This window comes from Sceloporus undulatus, chromosome 9 (assembly GCF_019175285.1).
Source record: "Sceloporus undulatus isolate JIND9_A2432 ecotype Alabama chromosome 9, SceUnd_v1.1, whole genome shotgun sequence".
Taxonomy (NCBI): domain Eukaryota; kingdom Metazoa; phylum Chordata; class Lepidosauria; order Squamata; family Phrynosomatidae; genus Sceloporus; species Sceloporus undulatus.
Window position 1 is genome coordinate 1,378,047 of NC_056530.1, and position 25,418 is coordinate 1,403,464.

The 25,418-nt window shown below is 42.2% G+C and overlaps 2 protein-coding genes across 2 annotated transcripts in view; both read right to left on the minus strand.

Annotated features, from left to right (window-relative positions):
• HMGN2 (high mobility group nucleosomal binding domain 2) overlaps positions 1-394 on the minus strand; it is a 7,085-nt gene extending 6,691 nt beyond the window's left edge. The window contains exon 1 of the mRNA XM_042439776.1: positions 380-394. Coding sequence (XP_042295710.1) covers positions 380-394 — 15 coding nt within the window. The remainder of the gene's footprint in view (positions 1-379) is intronic.
• Positions 395-7,390: 6,996 nt separating this feature from the next.
• DHDDS (dehydrodolichyl diphosphate synthase subunit) lies at positions 7,391-19,570 on the minus strand. The gene is made up of 9 exons (XM_042441022.1): positions 19,463-19,570; positions 18,591-18,677; positions 16,700-16,816; positions 14,833-14,975; positions 13,921-14,037; positions 13,242-13,343; positions 11,673-11,787; positions 9,464-9,571; positions 7,391-8,960 (listed from the first exon to the last, which is right to left on the minus strand). The coding sequence occupies exons 2-9, from the start codon at positions 18,651-18,653 to the stop codon at positions 8,724-8,726; spliced, it is 1,002 nt and encodes a 333-aa protein (XP_042296956.1). The 5' UTR covers positions 18,654-18,677; positions 19,463-19,570; the 3' UTR covers positions 7,391-8,723.
• Positions 19,571-25,418: the final 5,848 nt, after the last annotated feature.

The window sequence follows — 25,418 nt, forward strand, 5'->3', positions numbered from 1 at the left end:
GTTGACTCCGCCCCTTCGCCCGCCTTTTAAAAAGTCTTGACGACAACCGTTGAGGCGCCTCTCGCGCACGCGCTCTGCTTCCCCTTCCAAAAGCCCCCTCCTCCCGCTCTCTTTACAACCGTTAATCTCCCGAATGAGGGAGATAATAATAAAGACTGGGAAGGGAAGCGGGAAGAGGAGGAGGAGGAGGAAGAGGTTGTTTTGAGGATGGAGGGAAGGGGAAGAAACGAGTGTAGGGAGGAGAAAGAGGGGAGGAAAAATGGCGGCTGACCTGAATGGCACCCCCGCATAAACCCCTTTCTCCCGTCCGCCTCGTCTCTTTAATTACGGTTATTATGCGATGACGTTAGGCCCCCGCTCCCTCGCCTCAGCCACGTACCTTTCTCTTGGGCATGTCGGCGGTGACAGAGGAGAGACAAACGAAAAGCTTGGAAAGGGGAGAAGCGCAAGGTCTCGGGAGGAAGAGGAGGAGGAAAAGAGGAGGAGGAGGGCCGAGAAGGGAGGGAGAAGACGACGGAAAGGGAACAGCCGAAATGGAGAACCCAAGCAGGGGCGGGCTCCTCTCCTCGTCGGGCTCGCGACCCCACTAATTTGAATCGGGGTGTTTATAAAGTTTTATATAGAGCCGGACGCGGCCTAACCGGTTCCAGCCGGATCCCCACCGCCCCGGATGACGATTGGACGCCGCGCGTCACGTGGCCCGGAGGGACGGACAACAAGGCGGGCGCTGCTGCCGCCGCTGCTCCTGCCGCCAGGGGTTGGCATTATTATTATTGAGGCGGAGGGGAGCGCAGCAACTAGTCGCCCTTCCCTCCCTCCCTCCCTCCGGCTTGGCTTCCCAAGCGGGGCCCGTGTGCGCCTCTTGTCCGAACACAAACGTACAACAAACACGAAGATGTCCTTATTTGTGTGTAAAAACCACTCAGGAGCCATTCTTTTATTACACAGGGGAAATAAATACAAAATATCAACAACCGGGTCGTTTTTTCCTTGTCTCGCATAAAATGACAATAAGAAAGTATTATCGACGAAACGAGCCCTTTTACCTCACGGAGAGGTCAGCCTAAATTAGGCCCCGGCTCCGAGAGAGAGAAGGCCCTGACTGAAGGGGGAAAAAGGCGCGATGGTGATGATGTCCCGTTTCTTCTGAGGAAAAGGATAATGAAAAAGGCGCGCATATTTTCCTCCCTCAGCCTCAGGGCGGGAAATAAGCGCCGGCCGTTAAAACGCCTCACGCTCAGGCGCTAGTAGTACCTCATGTTTTAACATTACGTACTTCGTATGTTAAAATGTGAGGGAAAGCTTGGAACATGGTGGCCTCTCCTTTCGTTCAAAGGGGAAAAAACGAAGGTGCGGTCATTGCTTGTTAAAAGGACGTCGTCGACTACGACGACGACGACGGTCGGCCGTAGTAGTAACCCAGAGCGCCCTCTTTCTTCCAGCCCTGACTAGGAGCGAATATAGGGTCTTCCCTCACAAACACAGAAGGGCTTCCCTCAGGTGCATTTATGTTTTCCCTTTCCCCGCTGTATAAAAATGCAGTGAGGGAAAAGGAGAGGATGGTAAAAATTTAGGCCAGGTGGGGAGCTGTCCTCTTCAGCACCATTTTGACACCTTTCTCACCTCCCCACAGCAATACAGACAGACAACACAAAACCCCAACCAGGAAACATTCAGGGGTAGCCATGTTGGCCATATAGCAAAGCCAATGGAAAAAGCACCAAACAGTGACACCTCAAAAGCCAGCAAAACGTCAGGGAGAAACTCTTCTAGAACATGGCCACAGGCCCCACAAAAATCTATGGATGCCGGCCATGAAAGCCTTCAACTTCAGTGATACTTTTATTGGGACAATGCACAATAATACACACTGCAAGATTTCGAAGCTCCACCGGCTTCTTCATCAGGGAAGGGGTTCAAATAAGCCCCCCCAAAACAGGCTTTGGGGAGAGGTGTTGCAACACTGTGTGCTTCCAGTTTGCTTTCTAGGCAAGTTTCTTCAGAAGGGTTTCGCCATTGCCGTCCTTTGAGGCTGAAAGAGTGCAACTTGTGGCTGAGATGGGATTCGAACCCTGACCTCCAGAGTCGTAGTCCAATGCCCAAACCACACTTCCATATTAGCTCTCATAGGTATTGGCAAAAGGAAGCCATGCCAGGCGGCATTGATCAGTGATCAAAAATGGCTGTTGTTACGTGCATCCAAAGACAGCTAGCACGGTGTAGTGGTTTGAGTGTGTTGGACCATTACTCTGGAGACCAGGGTTCGATTCCCAGCTCAGTCATGATGAAACCCACTGGGTGACTGTTAGTCATAGGTCTCCATTTTGTCAAGATATACTTGGTGTTTTTCTGGGTTAAGATGGTTGGCCCCATAAAGATATCACTATTTTGCGGATTTGGGGTATTATGGCACTTTGCTACATGGCCGACATACCATCTTAATTCCAAGAACATCTGGACAAAATGCAGGCCTGTGATTAACATCGCCAAAAAATGTTTTCTCTTGTATGATATTTAAACATCTTTGCCTAATGAAGAAGCCAGCGGAGCTTTGAAAACTTGCAGCATGTATTTTGTGCATTCTGGCTGGCCCAATAATGGCTATCACTGTTTTTGGGGTTTTGGGATGTTATTGTACTTTGCTAGAGCCATCATGGTGTAGAGCTTTGGGTGTTGGACTATGACTCTGGAGACCATAACAAGGACCCACTGTACACACTTCAGGGAATAAAACGGCCCCTTCACATGTTGAAGCTAAAGAGATGGGGCAAAGTCTTGTGTATCTGAGTTGAATGTGGGACTGGAAAATATCAGAAACAACATTTGGCACTGAATGCCAAAAGGGCCAATTTCCAAAAATGTTTAGATACAAACAGCAGTTTTATTCCATTGGATTCTACAAAATTTACATTACCTGAGAAGGAACTATACTAGGGATGAGCAGAAGATAGATCTTTAGTAAATCTCTAGGAAATTTGCAGTAAAGAAGCAAGGTTTTGCAACTCCCTATTTTTAAAAGAATAGTAACAATAACTTTATCCAGTTTGCATGAAAGGTCTAGATGACTCTGTTCACTTCTTGTAGTGAAAACAAATCTGTAGGTTCAGAATATACCTAATTCTTTAATTATAAAGGATCAATAGAAATCTTCTCCCATCCTAATGCAAACTGGGAACCAGACTGGGACCAGAAGAAGTGGCAAAGGGTTAAGGCCTCTTACCCTCCCTTCGTAGTAACCTGATTATGTCTTTTCATGCTACGTCTTCAGCAAAAATGAAAGAAAATAAATGTATGTGATATATGAAAGGATGATTTGTGTTTTGATACTAAGCATACAGTATTTCTTTGCCTCTGACTATGGTTGGATGTTGGTAAAAAACAAAACAGATGTTACTTAACATCTGCCAACACATGAAACACCAGTAACCTTAAAACTCTGCAATTACAAAACAACATGAATTGTCCTGTTGCTCTCATTTCTCAGGAACAATACTATCCCTTAACTAGTGCTTAAGGAGAACAAAGTGTCATCCCGCATTCATCCCTGTTTTTCTCAGTGTGATCTATACAACATGTTTAATTGGACCAGCATGCGCTACCAACCTCTTTCGTCCCTATTAAAGTTACTGATGTTAAATAGCACATAAGAGTAAGCTCCGCTGCAAGAGATTTGTTGGGAGCATGGCTTAAAAACTTGTAGATCCCATGAGCTCTAGTTCATAGGTAGAACCACCCCAGGCCACTAACATCAATTAATTAGAGGCTTATATCACACACACAAAGAATATTATATTCATCAGACAAAAACAAACAAGCGGTAGATCAAATTATAACCAAAATAACCGGGTGACAAAACAAAAGTATCTGAAAACAAACTTATTTAGCATTGAGACCAAAGGCTTCCCCGCTGTAACTGAGGAAACCCTCCCATGCATTCCCATGAAGAGAGGGTGAGCATGCAAGGTAACTTTGGTCTGGTATTCTCTGTGGCTAGACAGGATCATATGAATATAACCACTTTTTCAACTATCCTGGCTCTAAGGCAGATAAGGTTCGAAAAACAACCACCACTTGGAAATTGCATCAGGAAACTGACCAGCATCCAGTGTAGGGTGAACAGATGTCCTAACCATAAGGGAGGACAAGGCTCTGCAAAATGTTGGGCATTCAATAAAACTGTAGGATCTTATCAAATGAAAGCTAAAAACACTAATATCAATACAAATTCATGCTTCTTAGTCATGCTCAAAACAAAGGACATTTTGAACTTCCTCCTGGACAGAAGATTCAAATGTAGGCATGTCCTGGAAAAGGAGGGTATCTGGCCCCCTTTCCCCCAATAAGAGTATGCTCCAAAAAACCTGACCTTCATCAGCAGCTTGACTGCTTCAGCCTTATTTTGACATTTGATATATTTTATGCCTTCATCTCAGGAAGGACTTTATAGTAGCGTGCTTTTTCTGTAGCAGAAACTCCCCCTCTCCCATAGTGAAGGTTTGTTAGCTCTGCCTCTGTAGTGCTCCCAAAAGGAAGTTAAAATGGCATTATTTTGTCAGGCCTTTTGTCTTTTATAAATCTCTAAAGTATGTTTTGGTTCTGTTTTTACATTGCAGTTTTACCTTAAAACATTTTGGGGATCCCGGGGGGTGGGAAAGTGGTTTGTTAAGCACAATATTTCAAACAAATAGTGTACCTGCCACACTTACCAGAGGCAGTAATCTGGTTTTAATGCGCAGCCATGTTTGTTTCTTTCTCCTCATCTTTCCAACCAAAACTGGGGGAAAGCCATTCCTGGCTTACACCTGAGAATCCAAGAGAAAGGCAGAGTCAGGGAGTATTTGCAAGCTTCAAAACTGCTCTTTCAATGAGGGTGCAATCCATCCCAAATAGGTTAAACTCTGACATTAGATCAAGCAAAATCAGCATCTTTAGAGGTGTTTCCACCATGTTTTACTTTAATCCGTTTAATTATAGTTTATGGATAAAGATCTTTTGGGTTCCTTGTAATACACAGCATGCCTTTTAGCCAGAAGGTGAAAATAATAATACAGTCAGCCCACCGTATCCACGGATTCAACTATGCACAGCTTGAAAATATTTTCCCCAAAATCTAAATTCCAAAAAGCAAACCATTTTACATAAGGGAAAGCATTTTACTAAGCCACTGTATTTAATGGGACTTCCACTGATTTTGGTATCCATGGGAAGTCCTGGAATCAAACCCCAGCGGATACCAAAGGCCCACTGCAATAATTAAGAACTTCTAGTATTGTGCCCTGTGTTATCATTATTTATTATTATTATTATTATTATTATTATTATTATTATATATTGGATATGTTCAATTTCTTGGGTTGTTTTTTTGAACTGTCTAGATGACTGCTATTATAAGGCAAATTGTAAGAGGAGAACCTAGGTTCCTCCAGAAATCTCAGTAAGCCTCTCTGGATAAGAAAAAATCTTTTGAGTCTCATATATACCTTATATATATAGCCCGAAGGTAATTTTATACAATATTTTAAAATAATTTTGTGCATGATCACAAAGCTTGTGTACTGAACCATTGAACTTGTGGCATCATGTTGGCACTCAATAAGTTTTGGATTTTGGATGCTCAACCTGTACCAGAACTAGCTAAGATGGCTGCTGCAGAGTAATGTAGTGAGTGTTCCCAGGACAGCAGATTCAAGTTTCATTTCTTTTCTTTCTGAAGTCTGGCTGTTATTAATATTTTCCAACCCTTTTACTGGAACAAGACATTCAAGAGACTGAATGTGGGAAAGAGAGGTATAGTACTAGCAATAAAAGGGGGAAAAAAGCATAACTCGTGTAATATTGGTAAAACACTTTAACCAATAATTATTATCCTGGATAATAATTTTAAAAGTCATTGTGTAAATTGTTGGAAGTAAATTCCTTAAATGTTGCTTAAGACTAGATGTGATATCTGATCAGTGGGAGGGAGAGGAGGAAGAATACAATTGCGGAGGGATGAGGATAATCAGGATATTTCAAGGAAGAGTTTGGATGCAAAGCCATGTTGTTGTTTTTAATGGTTTCATATTTCATGTGAATTTTATATTTCATTTGAAATATGAGTTTAATTTCCCTCCCCAAGTCTGGCTATTACTTTCCAACCTTCTTACTGGAACAACAATGCCTGAATTTAAATATTTTAACTTCAACAGTTTATTGGCAGTTGTTCATTGTTAGACCAGTATCCAGTGTCAGCTGCTTCTTATGAACCACTTATTTTATAGTACGAGAAATGCCATTCAGAAACAAATCCTTCAATTAGCTTAAGCTCAACCAAAAAAACCCTTGCTTTAAAAGAGTAATTTTTGGGTAGGAATAATTATTATTTAAGCTAATGGCCATAACATCTGAACTGCTTTTTGCTATGTTATTTCCTGATTTAGCCCTATATTGGTTTAGTCCTACACATTAATGCAAAAAGCCAAACTTGGTTTAAACAAAGAAAGGTTTAAAACATTTTGTTTAAAAAAACCTGTTTTTTCCAACCCTGGAGCCTAGTTCATTAGGCTTTGTTTTGAGTAACTCTACAGTCAAGTCCCACCATGGCTATCCTGAAGCATTACCTTGGTACCAGTCTTTAGAGGCTGGTAGTAATTGAGTTTTTATGACAATGAGAAACATCTAGGACATAGACTACAGAGTGTTTCAAGCATGCATCTCAGGATCACTTACCTGAAAGGAGTGGAGTGTCCATTATCTTTTTCAAAACCATACTAAAGTCCTTCCTTCAGGGTGTCAGATCTCTCCTTCCAACAGAAGATACTATTCACATTTTTAGCATGTTGGTTTTTAATGCATCAGAAACATTTACTAATATATTTTCCCCCATCTCTAAAAGAGAACTGCATGTCTGGAATATATACATGCTGTACAAGAAAAGGAAAGCCCATCTTTTAGAATCAGAGATCTATGAAGTATAAAGATGCGGGTCACTACAGTAGTTAAAAACCACTGCATGAAAAGAACGTTTTCATAATTTATTGATCATCATGTGTTTTAGTATATCGCCTCAGTTATGTGCACCAAACGCACCTCTTAAGCAGCTTGTTGAATTCCATTATCAGCACTATGGCAGTTCACTCATCCTCAGAATTTCAAAATGAAAGACCATTAAGCTACATTTCTTTGGATTCGCTTATCCTTAAAATACAGTGGGCCCTTGTTATCCGCTAGGGTTTGGTTCCAGGATCCCCTGTGGGTAGCAAAATCCATGGATGCTCAAGTCCCATTAAATATAACGGCATAGCAAAATGGTGTCCCTTATATAAAATGGAAAATCAAGCTTTGCCATTTGGAATGTATACTTCTTTTTGAATGTTTTCAAGCCGTGGATGCTTGGATCCGTGGATAAAAAATCCTTGGATAAGGAGGGCCGACTGTAGTAACTTTTAATAATCATTAGTTTGTTTTTTTAAAAAGATGTCTGTCACAAAAGCACTTTATTCATAGCCTGATGATTTAATCTTCACAGTTGAATCTATACTGAATTTTCTTTCTTCTAAAAAAGGGGAACAGTTTGTAATGATATCCAAAATTAGAACAACCACCTTTCAAACAACAACAGAGAATGCTGCATTAGGTTCTCTTTGAAAACTATGTATTGAGCCCAGGCCATATGCCCAAATCTTTCGAGGTAAATAAGAGGAATACTCTTCAAAAGCATGAAATGATACTTTTGTTGAGTTTCACGGGTACCCTTCTCCTCCAGACTGGGGTGTTTCTGTCAGTTCGTATGGAGAAGGAGGGATGAAAAATTACAAGACAACAGTCTCGCATCTGGAAACTGAAACAACCGCGACCTCATTCTAGGCACATATTTATTTGTGCGGAAACAAGGTTATCTTATAAACTTTACCCACGACAATATTTTGGTAGCTCATTGCACACAACTTTTATAAGATACTGAAACTTTCTTAGCAGTAGTTGTGTTAGTCGGGGGGGGGGGGGGGTCCAAAATACACATCATGTTGATATCTTTATCAGCTCAAACAGAAGGTGCAAAATTCATCATGCTAGTTTTCAAGGCTCACTGGTTTCCTTGGCTAATAAAGAATCCCATGAGCTTCAAAAGCTAGTGTGAAGGATATTACACCTTTTGACTAGACAGATAAAGACTTAAACACTAGAATGGACATTTTGGACTCTGTTGCCTTTTGATTTGCAGCACAGAAGTGCTGGCATTTGGGAAAACAGAATAAAATCCCTATTGCATAAACAAATCTTCCCATATATGTACCAACAATGGTGCACCTTTAGTAACCGAATCCACAACAAAATATATTTTGTTTTGCTATCTTTAAACCATATCTGAGTGAGAAAACAAATCTATTTCAGACACTATATTCCCAACCTTGCACTGATAATAATCGGAAGCCTCAAGGAGCTAAATGAGGAGTGAGCAACCTCTGGCCCCAAGTCATTGTACTGCAACTCTCATCAGCCCCAACCAGTATGGCCAGTGCTCAAGGATGACAGGAGTTGTAGTCCAGTAACATCTTGAGGACCATAGTTTCACCCAATCTCAGGTAAAGTCTTGTATATGTCTATAAAGAGCACATACACACAAACCTATGTTTCCATCATTTAAATGAACCCCTCTGTGTTGCAGCTGGACTATGTAACTCGGCTCATGTTTTTCCTCCCCATCACCTTTATGCACCTATTTCAGACCCTAGGAACTCTTCTTGTCATGCTGATACCATAGTCAGTTTTTCAAGGAAGTCCATTCTTTTGTTCTCCAGGGCCTCCAGAAATCCTTGGACCCGCTCTTCCCGTTTAGCCCTTAATTCTTGCAGGAGTGTCCGCCGTCTCTGAGCATCTGCACAGGATGCAGATCCTTCCTCTTTCAGCTTCTCCAAGATGCAGGCCTTGTCATTTTCCATCTGCTGCCACTTCCTTTCTTCCACGTATAAATCCCTGGCTTTCTGGAAAGGGGTAAAAAAAAAAAAAGAATAATGATGTACTGGCTTTTAGAACTGATTTAAAGCACAGAACCTGTTGTGTTCAAAGTGCTGGACTACAATTCCCATCATAACTGGATGGTTAAATCAGTGGATCCAGAGGGCTGACTGTTTAACGGTAAAATAACTTAGATATAGAAAATAAATGAATACTCTCACATGTAATAATGATTTGCACAGGCTTGCAGTCAAACTAGGGAGTGCATGGAACGTTTGACTTTAAGCAGCAAGCTTTTTAGAAAAAACTTTATTCTATAAATTTTTATAAATGTATAAAGTGGAACTATTCAGTTCTGCATGGACAGAAATGGCCCATAGTTTGACACATCAAACTTTCCCAGTGAAATTATGCAGCTGACCGGGTAGGACAGGGGCATTACTGGTTTTCTAAATCTTCAAGAAGTCAGATTTCTGTGGAAAATCCAGCGTTTTTTTCTTCTGTCTCACCCTCTAACTTAGGTTCCTACCTGTAAAGTATTATAATTCATCTGGAACCGAAGGATAGCTTCCCATAAATTCCAGAAGGAGTAGTCTGGCCACAACACAGGTTGGAACACTAGGCAAGAATGAGATGTCTGAGGAAAGAAAGACAGGGGTGTTAATGCTAAGAACTTTGTAACTGATGCCCAAGTCTGCTTTTTCCTCCTCCCTTCCAAACTCTATGTCAGTCATCTAAGTACTTCTCTGGCTATTTGATGTGGGAGACTGTCAATTATTTTTTGCCCCCAATGTGCCAGGTACCAGTACCATATTTGAGTCCATTTCTTTTTTTTGTTCCATGGAAACTCTCTGCAGACTAGCAGCCAATGGCTCACAGACGTACTGGTCCACAGACCACAATTTTGAGCAGAAAGAATTTTTAGACTTTAAGGCCATTTAGATTAGGCCTGTCTATTAGTCCCTGTAAACTATTCTAGCAGCCTTTTGGGACAGATCAACAATTGGCTTAAAATAAATCTTTTTTTAAAAAAAATTGGAATGCATAGATGCTTTTTGGGGACTCTGGCAGAGCTAGTCCAACACATCCAAAAGGTACAAAGTTGAGGCAGCTTCTTTTAGGGTAGCATCTGCATGTTGCCCTCTTTTGCCAAGGATAAGCAAGATATTCATGTACAGTCTGAAAGGGACCAGTTTTACACCATGGGATAAGCATTTTAGTCTTATGGTTTTGCACAGATCTCTCTATCAGGACATCTCAGACTGAAACATTCCACAGGCAGGTAGCCTGTTATACACTTGTTATTTATTCAGAGATGGTATGCTATTGCTTTCCTCTGAAGCTGAGAGAGTATGACTTGCCCAAGGCCACACTATGGATGACAATATGATTGCATCTGAAAACTCTCACAGCAGTGAGACAGCAGAAATATAAATTTTTTATGGTGCTGAAAGCAGGATCTTGAAGGAACTACTCTCTGCTTGCAAGGTTCAAAACTTACCCTCTGACCCAACTTGGCTCCTGGAGGTCCAAGTGGTGCCTGTGTCTAGGAGTGCTTTCGTTTTGTACAGATGGGGGAATCATGCTGCCCCTCTACATGTTAAAGACTGAAAATGCCAGCAGCCATAGATAGCATAGCCAGTGGTAAGGAATGCAGGGAATTGCCATCCAATAACATTTGTGTAGGCTTTGTTTAATCATGCAGATCTGGCCACTGTGATTTTGTCAAGCGCTGAGCTGAGACATTTTACTGCCTGAGGAAAAGGCAACCTTCTACCCACGAAACTACAAGTGGGCATGAAAAAAATGCTAAAAATAATTTGATTTCAAGACAGAACTCCACCCCACAAGGAAGAAACTTACTAATTACAGGTCACCCAAACAAAAATATTTTTCACAGAGTTTATTCCTAGGCAGGGAAAAGAATGATATATATACATGAAATTATTGCACTGGAAGTAAAAGAGGTGTATTAAACCATATAATAGTATTTGTCACAAACAAGGATATGTCGTGAATTGTCTTCTTCCCAGTAACTGCTTAATGACACTCCAAACCCCTCCTCCTTTCAATGATTGCTGAAATGAAGAAAGCTATGGCTAACCAGGAGCAAATTTCCTTTTGTATCTGACATTCCAAGTCTTTAATTGCTTTGGTTGAACAGCAGTGTACAAGTGTAGTAGAAGATTAATGCATTATTATATGTTTTAGCCTACTTTCTTTCCAAGGTACCTAGAGCAGCACAGTCTCTCCCCATTTTATCCTTTCAACAGCCCTGCAAGGGAGTGTTAAGCAAAAAAGAGCACGCAGCTACCTCAATGTCACCAGTTCACCAAGGAACGTGAACTAGTCTCTTCCACAGTACCGTGAAATTATTTTGGATGTGGAGAAGCTGAGCACTGGCAGGGGAGTTGTATGGCATTGCGCATATGGATTTGGGTTCCCCAATTCCTATTATGGCTGCCCCTCTACCTGGCTCTCAAGGGGTCCAGAAATGGGGGTGACATCAACCTTAGCGACATCACTGGATAAAAGGCAACATATTGTAACACATCTGGAAGTTGCCAAGTTGGGGGAGGTTGCACTATACTGTCCTGGCTGTTATGTCCATCAATCTCTCAGGTTATGTATTAGACTTGCCTGACACAAGAGCCAAATTATGAACATTTTTCTTGAAACGAGGCCTAGCAAAGCAGATAGTGTTATTCAGCATATAGGATGATGTAGTTAAGTTTTACCTGCCAGAGCATGAAATCACTAAGCCGGACCTCTCCGGAGGTTCTGATCAGTATGTCAGGGTGCGGAGATTTGGAGCTATAAAGGCATTTATCTATTAATGATTCTGACACATCACTAAGAGAAAGAGAAACAAGAACTCAAGTTACAACAGGCATTCTTAACTATAAACAACATTCCCATTACTAATATAAGCAGATCATAAAAGCAGCAGGCTAAAAAAGGTCTATCGAGTTCACCATTTCATGTCACAAGCAGTAGCCTCCACAAAGTCATCTTCAGCTAGAAAGCACTACCACAACTTGCAGCAAGGAGTTCCACAATTTAGTTAGTTGCTGTAACACAACAGATTTTGGAAAAGTAACTTTTTGGACCATAATTTCTTGAAGCCTTCTGCTACTTAGAAGTAACTTTTCTAAGGATCCTGAAATCTACTAAAACCAAGAAAAAAGTAATTGGACAGGGAAACAACACAGTGCCTCTGAGCCCACGCTCAGCCCAGGAATTTGTGATCAATGTCAGAACCTAGTTCAAATCTACCCAGGCACTGCTCTCTACTTTCCGCCCCAAGCAGGGATAGTAAATGATCATAAGGGGCAGCCTTTATTGTTTGGCTTCATTCTGCCTGGGAATGATGGGTCCAATGTACCTGTAGGGTGGGAGGTGGAGGAAAGGTGATGCAGCAGCTGAGCACTGATGATTTGGCTGTTCAGTTTTTGTTGTTTGTTGTAGTGAGTTTCTTAAATATGTTAATTTTGTGTAAAAAATCAGAGCCAGCAGAAGTTAGACTCTAACAGTTAGAATGCTGAGCAAGGAGAAGGAAGAAGATCCCTCTGTTCTCATATTCATGTCTGTTGTGCTGGTGTTGTTTTTTTCAAAAGCCTTGCATATTTGTTTCCTCAAGTGCCTGCTTAGATGCTTTGGTGGGCAATTGGGAAATTTCTGGGTCATTTCCAAGTCAGATGGAAAGATGCTCCAAATTACAACTGCTTCACAGAAACTGCTTAGATGACACCCCCAATATACTGCTGAAATGAAGAAGGGCTTGGGAGTGGATTTTTTGTGAAAAAATAATGAGTTGTGGTACTCAAAACTAATTTCTATGTTCCAATGCATCATTTCTTTAAGTCTATATATGCATCTTTTGCACATGGCTCAAGTTAGTGGAACTCTGGGTGACACAAATGTAGGTTTTGCAAGAACAAAGTGTGCCCTGCTGTACTTTAGGAGTTTAAACACATGTTCTTTTTTAATTCTTTAGAAACTGCTCTGACAAAGGGAGGGCACTGCTTCATTGCTGACACAAAGATCAGTCAATCGATAATATAAGGACAGTGCTGTGCACTCAGGAGGGCTGGCAAGGAAGGATATGTCTCTGTGACTGGGACAAAGGCTAACCTGTCAGCACTGTATGAATCTAGTTTCTGCCACAAGAACAGGTTTCAGCCTTGAGTTTGATCTGCCAGTGAAAACAGTACATTGCTCAAAGTCCCACAAGTACACAGCTGGTCCCACATCTGAAATCATGCATGTGTCTCAACAGATGCACACATATGCAAGTGCATAATTACCTGGGTTGAAGCAGCCCTTCCTCAACACCCCAAGCCAGCTCTTTCACTGCATTGCTGATTTCTTGTCTCGATGTATATGCAAAGGCAATGTTCAAGAAACACCTTTAAAAAAAGACAAGAGAGATCATGCATGGTGTGGAAAGTAAGACCAGTTTTTCCACCCATTCTCAACTGCCTCCTAGGAAGATGACCATAGAAAGTGTCAGAGAGCAACATGCCTTATGTACTGGACACAGAGATAGCAACTACAGGTAACATGGAACAGTGCTTGAACTTGATTCAATTTTCTCTTCCCACTTGATCCCCTTTCTTTCTGTGCCATGTGTGACTCAGACTATAAGACTATGACAGGGATCATCTCATTATTAGTCTTGGTAAAATGGTCAGGAAGACTTAGATGCAGAATAGGCACATATGTTTTAAAAGCAAACAGTAGTCCAAACAGTAACTTTTACAAACTCCAGGTTGTCCACTGTGGAACACAAAATATTATACTCTGATATGATTCAGTAGGGTATTTTTACATTCTTCAGTAAAATGACATAATCCATTGAATGGCACTGCAGGGACCACACAACTGAGCTGCCATTTTGGATGCAGCATTGAGAATAAGAGGGCAAGACAGAAAAGTGTATTATTGCATACAGGAAGATGTTCAAAGAAGCAGAAGAGGACTCACGTGTTGTAGTGTTTTGTGGCCAGCACAACCTTGGCAATTAGTTCCTGAATATCTTGCGGCAGGAGGGGCAGATCCCCAAGGATTCGAACGCACACTCCATGTTTCTCCAAGTTCTCCCTACAGAGTGTGAAAAGACAAAAGTTTGGCTGAAGTTAAACATAATGACAAGCTACACTTTAGCAATGCCAATATATATCTGATATTCACTAGACTGGATTGTTTTTATTATATTAATAATCTATTATTATTATTATTTAATCTCTGTTTATCTCTGTTTATCCAGGGAGGCTTCCAAGAGAAACTGTTTATATCTTGAAAATAGAAGCGAAGAGTCAAATAGTATCACAGAGATGAACAATTTGTACTTGGCCTAAGTTACCATAGACTAGGTCCATTTCACTAGATTCAATGGGCTGCAGTTCATGGAACTATATGCCAACTATCAAAATTCAGATGTGCCACAAAAATATCTTGTTTTTGCTGCACCAGATGAATTCAGCTTTGTTGTTACTGTTCTGTGCCTTTAAGTTGTTTCCAACTTATGGTGACCCTAAGACAAATCTATCATGTGGTTTTCTTGGTGGGGCTGGGGGTTGCAATTGTCATCCTCTGAGGCTGAGTGACTGTAACTTGCACCCAAGATCACAGAGTGTGTTTACATGGCCAAGCCAGGATTCGAACCCTGGTCTCCAGAGTCCCAGTCCAACGAATCTACAGCATAGCAAATATCCTGTGATTTCCTCTGTCAGAGAAAAATTATAGCCCAGTGCAAACTTAATTCACATTTTCTGCTGGGAATGACAGCTGTTTGCATCATAGTTTCCAACTTTTAAAGCATACAGAAAAGGTCACATTCCTTAGAAAGGCAGCCATAAAGGCTTACAGGTTTATAGCAATATAGAAAGGTCTTACTGTTCTTCTAGAAGACGAGCAAACTTTTGTCTTGCCAGTTGCATCAGGCCATCTACTTCTTCTTGGGATCTCTTGAAATTCTCAATACTAAAGGCATAAACTGTGACTTCCCGAATACCCAGACTCAGGCACCACTGCAGTGTCTTTAAGAGAGGAGAAGAAAAGTGTTGGACCTGCTGAACAATGAATTAGTTTCTAGAAAAAAAAAATGAGGGTTCCTGGCTCTAGTACGAAGGTGGGCAACTGTTAGACTGCTAAAGGACTGTAACATAAATGGGATGTTAGGGGGGGAACCTTTTCCCTGGATGCAACTATTTAGTATGGATAGCATTTTGAAATAAGTTCTCTGTGTGAACAAAACCATCACACAAGGAAAATTTTTATCAGCCTGTCTCTCAGTTTTTTATGTGGAGGAAGGCTTCTCTCCCTCCCACTCCCCACCTGAAAGGATCTGAATTGAACATGATCTCCTCACTCCTCGCAATCTGTAGTACAGTCCCAAGAAAACATCATTCTTAACAAAGAGTTAAAGTTATTAACTACAAAGTGGTGTCATCACTACAGACTGCCCTGATTGCTGTAATAGTGACACCTCTGAAACCAACCCTATAAACATGCACCTTAGAGGGAAGACATTGTGCAATTCCAATATGAATACATCCCAAACAAGTCTCTGCTCAGACACTTTGTGGTACAAGACAAGCATCTTCCTTCCATAAGCAATCATGTTTTAAAGGTCAGTAAATAAATATTGCCTTTGTTATGACAAGACACCACTGTTAATAAGCACTAAAACATCTCCTAATCCAAACTAATAAATTCAAGTACAGAATCTAGAGATAAGAATGACAGCATTCATGTAACTTTTTTTAAAGAAATATTTATCAGTTCCATTTAAATGCCATCTTTTCAGTGAGCTCAAGGTGGCACATAAGGTCTTTTCCTCAACCTTTTATTATCTAAACAACCTGATAGGTAGGTTGTTCTCATTCCTTTTGCAGAGGATCCCAAAAGGGAAGGTTGAGCACTGGTATGTTCCACAGCCAAGTTCATGGCCAGAAAAATGAAATCAATGCAATGGCAGCATAAGCTGAAATACAGAAGTAGACAAATGACCTATTAATTTTAATATAAAACAAAAATTAGGAAAATTCCAACTGCTTATTACCTGAACCCACTGCATTTGGACTCAGTAGCTAGAAGCCAGACTGTAGGAAAAGGCTTACTTCTTAATGGAATTGGCTAACTGGTTGCACTCTTTTCTCTGTCTTCACAGCACTTCAGGATGTTAACAGTTAGAAGCAGGGTCTTTATGGCTGTAGCCCCTGAGCTTTGGAACCCTCTTCTGGAAGAGTTTGAGGAGTGTATCTCCTCACTGGGATTGCACAAAGATTAAAACATTTTTTGTTCAAGTGGTGTTTGGATCACCTGGAGCTTTCAACGCCTGTTCTAAATTTTGACACTTCTTCCATTATTATTTTTTTTACATATGGCCTTGGCTTGGGGGATAAATTGCTTTGAACATCCATACATTTTAGACAAATGAAGGCTATAATTCTACGGCTAATGCTTCCACTAGCTCTTGTACATGGCTGGGAATCATTTGGCCTCTAAATGCTGTTGAGCTGAAGTTTGCATCAGCTCCAACACGAGAACCAATGCTGGTGAGGGCTGATGGGAGGAACAGTCCACCAACGTTTGGTGGATCACTCATCTCCAAACCAAAGTTTATTACTTTGCCCTGACCTCCTGTGAGGATCTGTAGAGTATAAATTATGCAAATAATTAATTGGTAACTAATGGTGACAGATATGAAACAGGCCTGGAAATTAGAAGTGCTCAGAAAAACAAACAAACTATGGCCCACCTGTGCAAGTTTTGCAAATCCCTGTGAATGTCCTTCCAGTTTCTTCACTTTATGCTTCTGGGCATAGCGGCGGTTGCCATCCATGATGAACGCAATGTGTTTTGGCATTGGCCCTGCCTGAATGTGCAAAGGAAACAGACAGAGCAGAGATGGAATGAGAGGCAGCTTGATTTCACCAAACCTGTTAACAGCCCTCTCCCTTTTGGTGCCTATGAAGTATTGGATTACAACACCCCTCATTCTCAACTAACACGCCAGGGTGCCTGAGGATGAGAGGACCTGATGTCCAACAGACCCAGTGTATTGACCTGGAAATGCGTGAGAATGCAGACAAAAAGTGGTAAGGATTACAACAACAGAACTGAAGAACAGTCATTGTACAAACACCTAAACACGTATAGTACGTGTTTCAAAAAATACCAAATAAAAACCTCTTATCTTTAAGGTCTATTAGTGGTATAACCTGCTGGGCTTTTTGGGGGGAATGTCCAGAAAGCTGGGGTTACTGTACTTAGAAAGCCACTCCCTGAGCACCTAGCAATTTAGTACAAGAAAATAACACCTTAGAACAAGGCCACCTCCCAAGTTCAATAAACATGACTCTGATGCACATTTTTGGTGGACACTCCCAGGTTATGGACACACCGCTGAAGGAGCCTAGCATCTCTCCATCTCTTTTGGTTTTGAGTGGGCTGGAAATACTTCTTTTATTCAGGCAGGGCTTTGGAATGCTAACTGGTCTGTGACTAAAAGTTATATATACATCTGGTTGTCCATATATTTGATTGCTGTGTCTTTAACTGTGTCAAACAGGTGGGCTATGAATTAAATTAATAAAAATTCTGGCCGGAGATGGATAGTGGAAAAAGAGAGAAATTAATTACTCAAGGCATTTGTTTGTCTGCCATCCACATTTCTGGTTTATCAAATGGAAACCCTCTTACAAGTTTATTTAAAAGATCTGCTTTATCAAATGTGATTCAGGACTATTTCAGTGGCAGAGCATTCTCCCATACAGACCTGCCCATGTTCTGAGATCTTATGGGGAGGTCCTTCTCAATCCTACCATCTTCACAAGTACATCTGGTGCTGACACAGGAAAGGGCCTTTTCAGTGGCTGCTCCTCAACTCTTGAACTGCATTCCTGCAGAAGTTAGATTTGCATTCCCCTTGCTGTCTTTCTGCTGGCAGGTTAAGCTTCTTCAGTTTTGGTAGACCTTTTGTTACGTTGTCTATACAAGTATTTTTTAAAATGGCAAAATTTTAACTGGTTTTAATTTTATTGGCAGTTTACTTACACTTCCAACTTTTGTTGGATGTGACTTTCTAGTTGCATTTAACTTTCGTAAGTTGCCTTGAGTCCCAAACTAGGAGCAACATGGAATAGTAATAATGGTGAAGAAAATAAGAAACAGCAGCAGCAGCAACCACAACTCCAGCCAATGTGGCTAATCAGAGATTCTGGGAGCTGAAGTCCAAAACATCTGGAGGGTCAAAGGTCTGTTTAGCTTTGCATCTTCTTGTCATCTACATCAAGCTAAGTACCCTAAGATACTTGTCCCTAAGCCTCTAGTTAACATAGGTATTCTGCTTCCAGACTTGGACGGTGCATTTAGTCACCATGGCTAGCAGCTGTTGACAGGTTTATCCTCTAAGTAAGGAAAGCCTAAAAATAAGATACCAGATATTCTGGATTCCAAGTCTCATCATTTCTGGCCACACTGGCTGAGAGGAGATACATGCCAAGAAAACTCTGGAGGGATCCAGGTAATGGAAGACTACTACTGAGGTCTTCCTGCTTAGAAGTGCACACATGTCCCATCTGTCTTAACATTCACATGCAACCATCAAACTTGAATGTCTCAGATTATGAACCACTGTTAACACTTGCCTTTAAGACACTGGCACAGAATTTCTCCAAGAGGGACAGTTCTCCTTCTCTTATCCATGACATTGCCCTTTCTGCTCACATGCACACCTGGAGATGGAAAAATAAAGAGTATATATGAAATACTGTATATAGGAAATATATAGGAACACAAGATAGGTTATTCTAAAATAAGAATATAGGGTATTCCTATATATACTAGTTCTGTGGCGCAGTCCCACTGGGCTCTTTGAACATCCACTTCTGTATGGAATACTCTGCATAGCTCCTGTGTGGGCAACCTTTAAATAGGAGTTCTGAAGAAACTGGCCAAGAAAACCCTATGGCTGGGTCACCAAAAGTCAGAAATGACTCGAAAGCATACAACACACACACACACACACACATCAAAGGTATGGCTGGGCTGTTTTGTGGATTGTGGGTGTTGTAGTACAGTGGTTCCCCTAAACTGTGCCCTTTAATGGGGTTCTGGACTTCAGCTCCCAGAATCCCAAGCTATTAGCCAACATGGCTGAGGCTTCTGGGAGTTGAAGTCCAAAATCGCTTAAAGGGGCACAGTTTGGGGACTACTGATAAATCATGATTTAAACCAGGTTACTTTAAACCAGTGATCCTCAAAATGTGCCTTTTGAAGGGTTTTGGACTTCAGCTCCCAGAATCCTAGACTATTGGCCAACATGGCTGAGGCTTCTGGGAGTTGAAGTCCAAAATCTCTTAAAGGGGCACAGTTTGGGACCACTGTAACTTTGCTGCCTGGCTGTTCTTTCTTTCTGGGGAGGCATTAGGGGCCTGCCCCAAAAGGGAAGGCAAAAGAGAGCAGCCTTGGACTCCCTTTATCCCCGCAGAGGGGTCCCCATTGGCTCCCATTCACTGACCTGCCTTCCAAGCACCTTCCTCTGCCTCCTCTCTTGCAGCCTCTGCTGCTCTGCACACACAGGCGGGAATGACGTGCCCTTCCGCATACGTCACTACGCCCCGCCCCCAGCTCCCACATTGCGTCACGTCGGCGGCGCGCACGCATTGTGGGTGGGGCCGGGGCGAGGATTCTTAAGGTCTAACCCTCGCAGGCAGAGCGCATGCGCGGGGTAAAGAAAGACAAGTCACATTCCTCTTACTTGGTTCTTCTTTGGCGGTCTCCCATCCAAGGACGAACCGGGCTTGACCCTGCTTAGCTTCCAATGTCAGACAGGATTTCCCTCCCTTTTTTGGCCTTTCTAATGTTTTGGTCCCATTAGAAAACTTGGTGACCTTGGGGCAAGTCACACTCTCTCAGCCTCAGAGGATAGCCATGGCAAACTCCTTCTGAATAAAACTTGCCAATAACATTAATTAATTAATTAATTTTTATGCCGCCTTTCTCCCAGAAGGTGCCCAAGGAGGCTCACAAACAAAAAAACCCTTATGATAGAATGGTCTCAGGGTCACAAACGACTTGAAGGCAAACAACACCCACAAAAGTCTAAAACACACTGCAGAAATAATCCAGTTTGAGACTGCTTTGGCTTTCCTGGCTCAGTGCTAGGGAATCCTGGGAATTGTAGTTTATTGTGGCACCAGAGCTCTCTGACAGAGAAGACTTAAGTGTCTCACGAAACTACATTTCCCAGGATTCCACAGCATTGAGCCGAGAGAGATAAAATGGTTTCAAACTGGGTTATTTGTTTTGGACCATAGATAACGCGTGTTTTGTGACTCTGTCAGACTTGTGTGGATTTGTATAGCAAAAGACAGAAGAACCAAAAGTCACACTGAAGGACCCAGAGATTCCTAGCTAGAGAGAACCCTCCGCTAGGCCTTTGTAGCTCCTCCAGTGCAATTCTGTGGTCAATGTCTGGCAGATGTTGGCCACAGAGTTGCACTGGAGGACCTAGAGATTCCTAGAGAGGGGTTCTCTCAGATAAAAACGTAGGACAGTGATGGTGAACCTTTTCGAGGTCGTGTGCCCAAACTGCAACCCAAAACCCACTTATTTATTGCAAAGTGCCATGTCTCTCTGGCTTTCTAGTAACAAACTCTGGCAAACACTGTGCTGGGGTGACGGCACATGTGCCCACAGAGAAAGCTCTGAGTGCCACCTCTGGCACGTGTGCCATAGCATCGCCATCACTGACATAGGAGTTTATCACACTGGGGAAGATTTTGGCATTAAAGAGAGACTAAAGCGCATTAAAGGTCTGGGGTAAACATGGGTCCTCCTGGGCCTCCATGCAGTTTCCAACCCTTATTCTAAACGGATTGCCCATCTTGTGTCCAGCTCTTAATTGTTCTTCTAAAAGTGTGACAGATCGCTCATTAATCTCTCACAACCTTCTCTTCCGTTTGATCCATTATGGGCCAGAGGCCACTCCGTCAGAGGCATGTTGTAGTAACCTCACTGGCAATCCCAGGAAAAGTTGCTTTTTGGGGGTACGGTTTCCAGAATCCTCCAGCCAACAGGGAAGGGTTTGAGCAAGGCCATTTTCCCCAAGCCTTGCTCAATGGGTTGATATAGATGGGTGGGAAAGATGTACAGGCAGGAATGTGTTTTGCACAGCAAAGCCAAAAGGCTTTGTATTGACAAAGGAGGGGTGTGTTGCATTGTGACACAGGAGAGTCATAAAATTTCAAGGTGCTCAGAGGAGAGAAAGATGTAATCAGAACAGGTGTGACCCATCCCCAGCTGGCGATCAATTGGGAAAGCGGTGCGTAAACACAAAGGCAAGGATAATCAGTTTCTGTGGTGAGCTGGATACCTGGACCAGGTGCTACTGAGGACGTTATCACATGAGAGGTGGAATACAAAAAGGATTAAAGTGTCTTTGACCAGTACTTATTTCACAACCAAGTGTCTGTCCTGGTGCCGCCTTGCATCCCATTTGTTACTGTAGTGCACCTTTTAATTGACAGGGAAAACTTGTCAATAGACTCTCAATCTCGCTGCTGTTCCATTGCTGCATTTGTGCAATAGGTCCCCTTCTGCAAAAGTTATTTAAAAATTAAAAAATTAAATTTGCTAAAATTACACAATAAATAAAACAGCCCTGCTTCTCAGGGAGTTGCGTGTTGTGAGTGGCTCTGATGCCGCTCCTTTCCCCTCCCTCTCGCTGTGGCTCCAGCCTCCAACAGTTTCTCAATGATGGCCACTGTGTGCGCATTTTCAAAAATGACATTTACTAAAATTGCACACTAAATAAAGCAAGAAATGATGGCACGAAACCCACAAAATACTACAATTCCAAAAATTATAAATTGTAATTTATTACAATGATAAAATTGGACATTCAATAGCGCCACATATATATGGCGCTATACAGATTATAGGATCATCAGATCATAATGACAAATGGTAGGATGGCGGGTTGACATTTATATGATGTGTGTTAACAAAATCAGAATAAAAGGAAGCCATTATTCATAAAGAGATTCTTTTTTGGGCACAGTGTGCACATTTACACAGAAGCCAGTTTTGGAATGATGTTGGTTACTGTGATCATTTGTTTTACCCTTCATCCTGAAAGGCACCATTTGGCAATGCGGAAAATAGATCACGCAACCATGGAACTCTAAAGCTCTCTGTGTGTCTTGTGTGCCTTCAAGTAGTTTCTGACTTATAGCGACCCTAAGGTTTGGAGGAGGTTTGCCCTGAGGGTGAGAGGATGTGATTTGCCAAGGTTTCATGGCTGAGCTGAGAATCAAACCCTGGTCTCCAGAGTCATAGTCCAACACTGAGACCATTATGCCACACTGGCTCCCAAAGCACTACCATGGGGAAAAGTGTGATAAGAAAATATGCCAAACCGGTATGCTTCCATTCTTAAACTGGTGAGATTGTGGCAGGGCAGCTGGCTGGTGTGATAAAGTCTAAAGATCAAGTCAAGTTTTTTCCCAGTGTAGGTGGTGATGCCACAGATTGAGCTAAGGAACAAGATGTGCTTACTTTAACTGGGGATGTAATACACAGTTGAGGAATAAGTGCTTCGCAGTGTTGCTCAACAACAGCTCCCATCTGTCACCATTGACAGGGTTAAGTATCAGGGATGGTGAGAGTCAGAGTTCAACAAGGTCTGGAGTGTGACAGTTTCCCCAGTTGTATTTGGAAAGTGGGTTCAATTCCTTACCCTCTTAAGCATGTAACTGACCAAGTGGCTACTTCACAAATTTCCAGTGGAGACAATGGTAGCACCAAATGTTATAGCTCCACATTGGTTTTGATATACTTTACCACCCCGACACTTTGTGTTCTTAAAAAGCAGAGATTACACAGGAAGAAAGCTTGCACAATAAGCTTTTAGGTTTGTGCAAAAGATCACTCTGACCTGGATGTGTATAATGGTGCCACACACCTGAACATCATGTTTCAGGAAAGACATGTTGAGTCCATTTTACAATGGGTAAATCGTGGGAGGACAAGATACACATCAATACTGTTTGTAGTATTTCTATATTTTATGAGGCTACGTCTTCTCCGATAAATGTGCCAAAGAAGAAGGATGTGGCAATGTACAAGTAGTCATATGAGAACAAACAAGTTATTTTCCAAGGCTACCCTGAGACCATATCAATAGTATATAATAGTGTTGCTTTACAAATACTCCACTTTAAATGTGGTCCTGATAGGACCAAGTGTAAGTAGTTTTCATGTGACTGTTACATGTACCCACCAACCTAACTTCACACAATGGGGCCATTCACATTACCTTTTACACCGGTTTTGAAATCGATTCTTCCACGTGAAGTTCATATTGGGCCCGATTCTGTCACAATCCATGTTGAGGCTTGCACAAGGAAATGCCCCTTACCCTGGGGTATCCAGAATCAGACTAAATTCCGTCTTTTCTCAAAAGACCTGGGTTCCGCGAAATATGAACATGCCCTCGATCATGTTTGGGGCAAATTCAGGGAGGGATTAGGGTCAGAGGGCGGGCAGAGGTCAGAGCATTCCCTCTCCTCATCAGAGGGGAGGGGGAAGAAGAAGAGGAGGAGGAGGAGGAAAGAGCCGAAGGACTGGAGGCTGAGAGGAGGCAAAAGGGGAAATCAGGGTGACTTTGGGGCTGCAAAAGGCTGTAAGAGGGAGGGTGGGGGGGAGTGGAGTGGAGCAAGTGATGGAGGAGGAAGGAGCCCTGGGAAGAAGGGAGCCATGGAGTGCATCCTATATTGGAGTAGGAGGAGGAGGATGAAGGAGCCAGGGCAGCTCAGAGGGAGGTGAGGGTCAGAAGGAAGGAGGAGGAGGAGGATTGCCCAGGGAAATAGGGCTGTGGGGGATGTAGGGAAATGGATGCAGCAGAAGCAGCCTCTTGACAATTTATGCGCATGATTTTTTGGCTGCTTGCTTGTTCTACTTTCATTTCCTCTTGCTCTTGGATTATTATTATTATTATTATTATTATTATTATTTGTGTTATATGAGGATGCTACAGTCAGAATGCTTGCGCTGCATTTCCCTTTTATTCCCAATTGATTCCATGGGCCAGTTGGAACTGACAGGTCACTCTCTCTCAGCCTCAGTGGAAGGCAATGCAAAGCTCCTCTAGCAGGCGGAAAAGGGTCAGTTCAGGTCAGGTCAAAGGCAGGGCACGAATGGAGCTCCCATCAGGCACCTTCCCCCCTTTTTTATTTTTTAAAATTATTTTTGACAAAATATACGCATGGTATTTTTTTGCTTGAGGCAGATATATAGATAGAACATGGCTAGCTGCTTGATCACTTTCCCTTCTATTTGCTGGTTTCCAGCAAAGGGGAAATGTTGCAAATGGGCTAGACTTTTTTCCCTTTGCGAATCAATCCTACAATTCGAATGTTACATTTGTTGCTCTTGTAAATTAGGCAATTGGCAAAACGATACATGCTTTTGCAAGGAATTCAGGGATAGCCCTGAATTGCTTTTAAAAGCAAAAAAGAATGCATGGCAATCGCATCCTTTTCTGGCATTTCCAAGGTGAGGAATTTATTATTATTATTATTATTATTATTATTATTATTATTACATGTGTAAGAGGCATTCTGGGGTGGCAAGGAGTGGGGGATACAGGATGCATTACCTTGCATTTTGGGGTTGAAAATGGGGCTGGGGCAGATCATAACCTGCACTGACCCAAATGCCCCCCCTCCACACACACACAAAGAGATTTTAAATTTTGACAAAATGTGCGCACTTTGGGGCATTTTGTGCATGACTCTTTAAAAAAAAGGAGGGAGGGAATCATATTTCCAATGCCCCTGCAAACATCACCTATGACGATCGCTTGAGTGACAGCAGGTGCCTTCAAGTTAAACCCGATAAGGCATTTGGGTTAAAATGCCCCTCAAATCTAGTGGGCACTCGCTAACGGAGAGATTCGGGGCAGGGGCATCCGGATCTACCCAGTTCCACCCACGCTAATTGGGCCAGTGGGTATGGGGCCAATATTCGCACAGAAGCTTGCAAGGAAGATGACAAAAAAACCTGGATTTTAAAAACAAACAAACAATAAATCATACAAATCAAGATGCAACAAGACACTGCAAAGCAAAAAAATTACAAACATTTCAAAGGCCTGGGCAATCAAAAAGGTGTCTGCCTAGGAAAACAAGGATGGTGACAGGCACAACTCTCATAAAAGAAAATACTAAAGACAGGGTGCCACAGAAGAGAAGGCTCTGTCATCTGTTATTATGGAAGGAGACAGAAGCATCATTAGGGTTATGCAAGGGATAAGGCCACAGCAAGTGACACCTGCAAGGTGTCACCCAATGCGCTTATAAGAATGAGTATCAAGATTTTGGTCCTGGCGGCTTTGTTGGCCCAGCAGGAAAGTGAACTTCCTCCTATCTGGGCAGCAGCTCCACCAGACCTGGAAAAGGCTTTTGAAAAGA

Bases quoted from the DNA above. Each gene is read 5' to 3' on its own strand.
- DHDDS (XM_042441022.1), bottom strand. From the start codon at position 18,653: ATGTCATGGATAAGAGAAGGAGAACTGTCCCTCTTGGAGAAATTCTGT. The intron at 16,817-18,590 runs GCAAGTGTTAAC...TTGCACATTCAG, and splicing joins TCTGTGCCAGTGTCTTAAAG to GCAGGGCCAATGCCAAAACA. The intron at 13,344-13,920 runs GTGAGTCCTCTT...CTTTTTTTAAAG, and splicing joins GCCACAAAACACTACAACAC to GTGTTTCTTGAACATTGCCT.